We start from the raw sequence: 9488 nt of genomic DNA, 5'->3' as shown, positions 1-9488 counted from the left end.
GGTCTCTTTTTGTTTTTTAATGTCTGTAGAATCTGTAGTGATATTTCCTTTTTCATTCCATTTTTTATTTTGGTAACTTCTGAATTCTTTTTCCTTGATTGGTTTTGCTAGGTGTTCATTATTATTATTATATTTTCTCTTGTGTACATTTGTTTTCTATTTCATTAATTCATGTTATTATTTTTATTTTTTCTTGATTTTTTGGATTAAATGTGCTGTTTCTGTACTAACTTGAGATGGATCCTCAAGTAATTGATTTTCAGCCCTTTTTTTTGTCTAATACATGCATTTAACACTACACACCTTCCTTTAGGCATAGTTGTAGCCACATTCCACAGGTTGATGTCATCTTTTCACTATAGTATAGTTAAAAGGGTTCTCTAGCTCTGACTGGGTGGCTCAGTTGGTTGGAACATCATCTGTACACCAAAAGATTTCAGGTTCTATTCCCAGTCAGGGCATATACCTAGGTTGCAGTTCAACCCCCAGCCGGGACACATATGGGAGGCAACCGATCTATGTTTCTCTCTCACATCAATGTTTCTCTCTCTTTCCCTTCCTCTCTCTCTCAAAATCAATAAAAACATATTCTCTGGTGAGGATTAAAATAATGTTTTGTAATTTTTATTGTGATTTATTTTTTGACTCAGGGTGGATTTTTAAAAATATTAATTTATTTTAAAAGATGAATTGCTTAATTTTTAAACATTTGGGAATTTCACTGTGGTCAGTAGATATACTCTGAATGATTTCAATAATTTGAAATTTGTTGAGAATTTATTTATGAAGAGCATAAGGCCAATTTTGTAGATGTTTCATGTGTACTTGGAATGAGTGAGTAGTCATTTGTTGGGTGGAGTGTTCTACATAAGTCAAATAAATCAAATTTGTTAATTTTGTTATTCCTATCTCCTACATCCTTGCTGATTTATTGGTTTTTTGCCTATTTCCCCCTCTCATATGCTAAGGGGTTTGCTAAAGTCTCCTACTGTGACTACATATTTCTTTCTTCAGTTCTTCAATTTTTGAATCTATATCATTTAGAATTATTATACTTTCCTGAAGGATTTATATTTTTATTATTATGAATATCTTTTTATCTTTAATAATGTCTCTTGCTGTAAAATTTACTTTGATCGATAATAATGTGGTTATAATACTTTTTTGTTAGCATTTACATGGTTTATCTCTTTCCATGTTTTACTTTCAGTCTCTTCGAGATTAAAGGCTTTCAATGATGTACTCATAGTAGGGTGTGTATCTGGTAAGCTGCATAGTTGTTTTGGTTTTGTAGCTGTTCTTGTGATTGTTAGACTGACAGTATTTGTCTTTTAATGGGAGCTTTTATTATTCTTATATTTAATGTAATTACTGAGATTATTTGATTTATAGGTATCTTTTTTATATTTGCTTTCTTTATGTCCACTTGTTTTATGCTTCCTTTTCTCTCTGTTTTTGGCCTTATTTTCATTTAATCAAGTGTTTTTTAATATTTTTTTCCTTTTATTAGCTTGCTTGTTATATATTCTTTTACCATTTTTTTGTTGTTATTACTTTAGAGATTACAATATCATTCCTTATTTGCATTTAGTATAATTTATATCCTTACTATTTCCTGTTAAACAATGCTTTTTAAATAATAATTTAACTCATCTCCTCTTTTTGCTTCTTTTTGTTTTGTTGGTATGCATTTTAATTCTGTATACATTTCTAATTCTACAAAATATTTTTATTGCTGCTTGATACAATAAAAATTAATGTCTCAGATTTACCCTTTCTGTTCCTGCTTTTTATGTGTTTATATGACATTATTTCCCTTATATAAGAGTTTTCATTAATATTTCATTTTTTCTTTTTTATTGAGATATAATTAACACCAACATTTATTAGTTTCAGGTGCATAACAATGATTTTATGTTTGACTATATTGTGAAGTGATCAGCATAATCAGCACAATAAGTCTAGTTAATGTCCATCACCACATAATATTTCCTTTATTGGAAGTCTCCTGGCAATGAATTATTTGCCTAAAAATGCCTTTATCTTCATTTTTGAAGTACATTTTCACTCAGTGGTACTTATTTTCTTTCAGCACCTTTTGTCGTTGTCTCATTGGTCTCATTGTTGCTCCTCTGAAAGTAATGTGTTTGTTTCCTCTGGCTGCTTTTAGTACTTTTGTCTTCATCTTTATTTTCATTAGTTTTATGTTGATATACGAAGGTGTGGTTTTTCTTTATGTTTATCCTACTTAAATTCTAGAGCATTTCAGGTTTTTCCTGGATGGCTTTGTGAGGTTTTGAACTATCTAGGATATTCTCTCTTTATCTATTGCTCTTGCCCATTTTGTGTCTTCTCCCCTTTGGTGATAATTTCCATCTTGTCATTTATTTTCTTGAGCATGCAAATCACAGTTATTTCAATTATTTTAAAGTCTGTCTCTGGTACCTCCAATGTCTGGGTCACCTGTATGACTGTTTCTACTGCTTATTTACTTTTTTGGTCTTTTTTTTTTTTTCTTTTATGGCTGGTAATTATTGATTAAAGGCCAGACATTTTGTATGAAAATTGTAAGGAACTCTGGAGGAAATAATCTTTCTCCAGGAAGGATTATGCCATCTTTTAACAGGCCGTTGAAGGAGGGCTGTTTTGAGAGTGAGCTGTGGTTCACCTGTGTTTGGTTTGAATCTCATCTATGTGGTGTGCACTTCCAGATATCTCAAATGAGAGTTGGAGTATTTACCAGGGCATTCCCTTCTTTGTAGTTCTTAAACTCCCAAGTTTTTCTTTCTTTAATCTTTAGTACAGTGAGACCTTTGCCTCTTTCCCTGTATAGCTTAAGAATTTGGAAAGTGCCTTAAATGTAATTATCAAATGTTGGGCTCACTTTTCTGTACCTCCATCCTCTCTGGACACTTGTCAACTCAAGTCCTAGCTGCCTGAGAATTATACTCCCCTAATTTTATTTTATTTTTGGTTTGTCTCCCCTCACCCCAAATTTATATGATGAAACCTAATGTGATGGTGTTTGGAGGTGGGGCCTTTGGGAGGTGAGGGGTCTTAGGTGCATGGGGGAGAAGCCCTCATAGAAACGCAGAATCACAGAGATCTATGAATCCTAGAGCTGAAGAGACCTCAGAGCTCATTGGCCCCACTTTCCATTCTCATTGGAATCCCTCCGACCGCCGCCGGGTCGCTCGGCATGCCATGACTGCTCTGCTTGCGGGAAGCCCGTTCCATGTTGGCCTGCCAGGTGCAAAATTCTCCCCTGAAGTGAGCTGAAATTGGCTTTTTGATAATTTCCCTCTATTGATCTGATGTTGGCTGACCTTCTAAGGTCCCAAGGAATACTCCTAAGTTTTTTCCCTAAAATGTCTTTTTCAACCATTTGAAGGTAGCCTTCCATGGAAAAAGCACCAGATGAGGAATCAGAAGAATTGAATTGTAATCCAAGCTCTATTACTAGCAATGTGACATTAAATAATACTTATTTTATAGACTAGGAACCAGGGGCTTTAAAGTTAAGCACATTGCTCAAGGTCACACAACTGCTACATGGTGGACTTGGTCTGTGAGTCCAGCTATGCTGATGTCGAAGCTCAAGCTCTTACATATTATGTTATTTGTCACCTGTGTATGACTGTTGGTTTGTGAACCTGTAGTCATTTAAACTTCAGTCTTTTCTCTCCCATGAATTTTGGTTGTCAGATGTTCTCTGTTTGGAATGTTTGTAATTCTATCATCTGTCTATCTATCATCTATCATCTATCTATCTATCATCTATCTATCTATCTATCTATCTATCTATCTATCTATCTATCTATCTATCTATCTATCTATTATCTATCTGTCTATCTATCTATCAATCATCTACCTATCTATCTATTATCTATCTATCTATCTATATCTATCTATCCATCTATCTATCCATCTATCTATCTATCTATCTATCTATCTATCTATCTATCTATCTATCTATCTATCTATCTATCTATCACCTATCTTATCTATCTATCTATCTATCTATCATCTGTCTATATCTGTCTATCTATCTATCTATCTATCTATCTATCTATCTATCTATCTATCTATCTATTATCTATCTGTCTATCTATCTATCAATCATCTACCTATCTATCTATTATCTATCTATCTATCTATATCTATCTATCCATCTATCTATCCATCTATCTATCTATCTATCTATCTATCTATCTATCTATCTATCTATCTATCTATCATCTATCTATCTATCATCTATCATCTATCTATCATCTATCATCATCATCAGCCTATCTACCTGTCATCATTTGTTATCTACTCATCAATTTATTTTCATTTAAAAGTATAACTGTAGTTTTCCCTGTTAAATCTAAAATGGAGTCATTGACTATCATTTCAGTATGTCAAAATAATTGTTTTTATCATATATCATGTCCCATTAAACTTTGAGTTATCCACAAATCTGACAATTTCCAAAGTTGAAAAAAGATGTTGCTGAAATTTTTAATGGAATTATATCAGGCAGGGTCATATGACAGGCCACAGGCAACTTCAACCAGTTGTGAACATATCCAACTATCCTATTATCTTAATCACATATTTTCAACTTGACCACAATGAAATCCCAACAGACTTAATCTAATTTCCTAGTGGATATGTTTGATGGTTTGGCATCATGACCTTAGTGAACCCATGTTGGCTCCATGGGATCACAGCATTCTTTTCTAAATGGTTAACAAACCATCTAGTATTTAATAATTTTATTCTAGAATTTTGCCAAGGTTTGAAATTAAGAATTTGCTTTGACCGAACTGGAGTTCCCAGAATCTAGGCTTTCTCGAATTTCACAATCAAAAACTATTTTCCAGTCTCTGGCACCATTTGTTCTTCATGCCCTCCCCCATTTTCCTCCCCCACTAAAAGATTGCCGATGTTGGTTGCAAAATTACATCTCAGAGTTTCCGTATTTGGGGTTGTGATCTGTCTGGGGAGGTGTGATGTCATTTGAAGTATAACATAGTGGACAAAGAAGTGTATTTAGCTTTTCTGGTCCCAGGCGCTTCAAGTTGCCGCGGGCTTGGGCGCAGAGATGGCCAAGTCCAAGAACCACACCACGCACAACCAGTCCCGAAAATGGCACAGAAATGGCATCAAGAAACCCCGATCACAAAGATATGAATTTCTTAAGGGGGTAGACCCCAAGTTTCTAAGGAACATGTGTTTTGCCAAGATGCACAATAAGAAGGGCCTGAAAAAGATGCAGGCCAACAACGCCAAGGTCATGAGTGCACTCGCAGAGGCTATCAAGGCCCTCATAAAGCCCAAGGAGGTCAAGCCCAGGGTTTCAAAAGGCAGCAGCCACAAGCTCAGTCGACTTGTTTACATCGCTCACCCCAAGCTTGGGAAATGTGCTCGTGCCCGCATCGCCAAGAGTCTCAGGCTGTGCCGGCCAAAGGCCAAGGCCAAGGATAAGACTCCAACCGAGCACCAGGCTGTGGGTGCAGGTGCAGCCCCAGCTTCGGCTCAGGCTCCAGTTCCCAAAAATGCCCAGGCTCTGGCTCCCAAAGGTGCCCAGGCCCCCACGAAGGCTCCACAGTAGAAGCCTCTGTCTGCGGATGTGAGGGCAGAAGGACTGATGTGACACCCGGGCTGCTGTCTGCATGGAGCTGGTGTCCTCCTGTGCTATTTATACAAATAAACCTGAGTCAGGATCTGTCGGTCAAAAAAAAAAAAAAAAAGTGTAGCTAGAGTTCTAGACCTCAATTCTTGTCTGTTACATCACTTGCTAGTTGTATGACCTGCAGTAAATTATTTAGTCTATGTGACCTCTGTTTCCTCATCTGTAAATGGGGATAAAACCTCACAGGGGCTTGAAAGGATTCCATGAGTTGGGAACCTGTCTAGAGTAGTATAAGTTTCAAAAATCAGAATTTTCCTTAATGCTTTATCTCTCTTAGGTTTCAATTTATTCTTTACATTTTAAAATTTCCTTTTGAATTTGGAGACAATTTTTTTTCCCTGGAGTAGACAAAAAAATAATAAAACAAAAACCCTTTGGGGATGCAAGCTGGTGTAGAGCACTGGACTAGGAGTAAGATGGGATGCCATTTATCAGGAAGATGTTTCATTAACTCATTGTGTGACCATGAGCTAGTCATGCAATTACTCTGGGTTTTATTTTCATCTGTAAAATGAGAGGGAAGGACTGGGTGATTTTTTAGTTCTAATTCTTAGCTCTAAATGCTATGAATCTAATTTTGCCTTTTGCCATGTCCTTGAACTATATAACTGTATTCCTCTAGAGGGGTCTATCCTTTTAGCTAGTTCTTAATCCACTTGTGAATAAATCTCAGAAATTAAAAAATCCTGAGTAGACCCTTTGCCACACAAAAGGCTTCTGAGCTGAACCTCTGTCATCAGTGAGTTGACATGGGGTTATTAGACCAAATGAGCCCAAATTAGGATGACAAACCGACTGTCCTCTATTCTATTTATTATTCACTGATGTGGATTATCCAGGATTTGATTTTATCATTAGTCTCATGACTGAGAATTGATGGCATAATAATACTATGTCAACATAGAGAGATGTAATAGAAATAATGGAAATAATTATGTGGCACTCTCCAAACTAAAGTGTATTTTGATAAATGGGAATGGGTTTCAGATGTAAAATACAGCAATTACTCTTTGCCCTAGAATGCTGAAAGAAGCCTTTGGATCTACACAGGAAGTAACCATTCATCAGTTGTGATTAATTTGGAAAAAAAATCACTTTGTCTCTAAAATATTAATAATAAGAATTTTGTTTTTATTGTATTCTCTACACTGGGGACATTAACCAAAATCTACCAAAAATATTTTCTGATCTCAAAGCAATTAAGTACATGGATATATTTGCTCTTCTTTTCAGGGCAGATTTTACTAGATAAATTTTATTCATTCATTTGCATTATGTATACATTAATTTATTGAAAAAAATATTTCATACACTTATTGTAGGCTATACCACATGTGGGCTCAGAAAGAATCAAGGGCCTGATCTTGCTTTTAGAGAGGTCTTAATGGGTTAGAGGAGATCTGCCAAAGCTAACCGAAGAGAGTACAGTAACGGCCCTTAGACAGTGGGTTCTGGACCCTGGACATCTCTGGAGCCCTTTCAGGAGCCTTGCTCTTTTGTTAGTCTCTATCTCTGCATTTTAACCTCTTGGCTTTATCATCTAAATATGCTGTGTCTTACATTTTATTTATTTATTTATTTTGTTATTATTTTTATTATTTTCATTTAAAATGCATTTTATTTTACTCAATAGTATAATAAAAAATACAGTAAAATTCTAAGTATATATATATATATGGTAAAAACAAAAATTTTAAAAACTGCAATTAGCTGGCAGGGAAAGCCCTCTCTGCCGTGGCAGCTGACACGCGCAGCAGCCCAGGACCTGGGACCACAGGCCTCGCAGGAGCTGAAGCAAGTGGCTCACATGCTGCAGGTGGTTCTTCATCTTGAAGTTCAGTGAAAGCTGAGCTTAGAGCCTGCTGGTGAGAAGCGCTGATCAGGATGATGTTCTCGGGCAGCTGGTCGTCGGAGACAAGATGTGGCTGAGCTGGTCATACACGGTTTTTTTCCTGGGGATGTGTCTTACATTTTAAAAGTAAACAACAAACCTTTCCTAAGTCATCATGACTCTCCAGAATTACCCTTCTTTTCCGTTCCCCATGGAAGAGCTGTCTGCATATGCGGCCTTCACTTTACCTCCCATTCATTCTTCACTGACTCTGGTCCAACTTCCCCTGCTCCATCCCACCAAAAGTGCTCCTGAGAAGCTTACTAACGACTTCCAAGTTATTAAATCCAATGGAGTCCTAACATTTTTAAAACTTATTTGACCTCTTAGCAGCATTTAAAACAACTGAAATTTCCTCTTGAAATGCTCTTTCCCTTTGCAAATGCTCTCTCTGGTTTCCCTTGCACCTGTGGCCAGTGCTTTTATTCCGCTCTGATGGTTTCTCCTGTGTAGCCTCGAAATGCTGATGTCCTCAGCTCGTTGTTGGGCCCTCCTGTCTTGTCTTGTCTGCTCTCCTCTCCTCTTCTTTTCTCTTCTCTCTCTTCTGAAGTAACCTCATCCTTTTACATGATGTCAATGTTCCCTACATGCTGAAGAGCCTCAAGTTTATATCTGCAGCCCAGGGCTCTTATTTGAGCTCCAGGTATAAATATTGAACTGCCTACTTGATACTCTTATTTGAATGTCTCATAGACTTAACATCTCAAAATCTGAGCTCTAGATCTCCCCCCACAAATCTGTTCCCTCTGTAGGATTCTTTGCCTCGGTGAACTCTCCACATGCACAGGTGACCAAGGATACCACCCACCTCCTCCTCTTTGAACTCTAGCATCATATCTTACATAAGGCACCCCAAACTCAACATGTCCGGAACTACTCTGTTGATTTCCATCCTTTCTATCATTACTCTGCTCTCAAGAATATTCAAAACAAAACAAATTTTAAAGTACACATACACGGAAGGAGGGAAGGAAGGAAGGAAGGAAGGAAGGAAGGATGGAAGGAAGGAAGGGAGGGAGGGAGGGAGGGAGGGAGGGAGGGAGGGAGGGAAGGAAGGAAGGAAGGAAGGAAGGAAGGAAGGAAGGAAGGAAGGGAGGGAGGGAGGGAGGGAGGGAGGGAAGGAAGGAAGGAAGGAAAGAATGGAGAGAGGGAGGGAGGAAGGGAGGGAGGGAGGAAGGAAGGGAGGGAAGGGAAGGAAGAAGGAAGGGAGAGAAGGGGGAGGGAGAGTGGGAGGAAAATCCCAAGCCATTAGCCTCTTCTTCCCAACCATCTACTGAGCTATTGGAGACAGAACCTGGTGGTAAATTTTGACCCCTCCCTTTCCTTTATCCTTTATATCAAAGCTGTGCAAAAAAAGTCACTTGCACTTCTGTCCATGATGAAATAACAGGGAGTAAGTTCACCTTTGGTCTTACAAACTGAAAAACTGGACAAAATATATTAAATGATTTTCGGGGAGTTGAGAAACTGGTTGATTGGACAACAGATGGCACAGGACAATGATCCCTGAGAGAAGGGGAAGGAAGGATGTGAGCCTGCAGGTGATATCTCAGGCTCTTCCCAAGCATGTTAATATTTTGCCTTTTTGCGTTCTGGTCTACCGTCTGTCTTTATTCACTAGAATATGAAATCCAGGAAAGGCAGGGACTTGGCTCTCTAGTTGAGCACGTAACCCTGTTGTAATGAGTGCCTAGCCCATTGTAAGCACTCAATAAATTTTCTAGATGAGATAAATGAATGAATCTTTGATAACTTCTGCTCCCTCACTAGCCAAGTCCTATCTTTCTACCTCTTAATTACATCTCAAATCCATCCACTTCTCTCCAGCTCTGCTGCTATCATCCTGATCATACCATCATATCTCCCTGGACAAATACTATACCTTCCTAGGTGGTCTTCTCACTTCAACCCTTGTCT

The 9488-nt window shown here is 37.7% G+C and overlaps 1 protein-coding gene across 1 annotated transcript; it reads left to right on the top strand.

The window, feature by feature from the left end:
- The first annotated feature begins 4520 nt into the window (after positions 1–4520).
- LOC308562505 (large ribosomal subunit protein eL29-like) lies at positions 4521–5715 on the top strand. The gene has a single exon (XM_081148682.1). It carries the CDS (start codon positions 5090–5092, stop codon positions 5597–5599), a length of 510 nt encoding a protein of 169 aa, XP_081004808.1. The 5' UTR covers positions 4521–5089; the 3' UTR covers positions 5600–5715.
- The last annotated feature ends 3773 nt before the right edge of the window (positions 5716–9488 follow it).

This window comes from Miniopterus schreibersii (genome assembly GCF_964146895.1).
Source record: "Miniopterus schreibersii genome assembly, chromosome: 10".
Taxonomy (NCBI): domain Eukaryota; kingdom Metazoa; phylum Chordata; class Mammalia; order Chiroptera; family Miniopteridae; genus Miniopterus; species Miniopterus schreibersii.
This window is presented reverse-complemented; position numbering and strand designations above follow the sequence as displayed.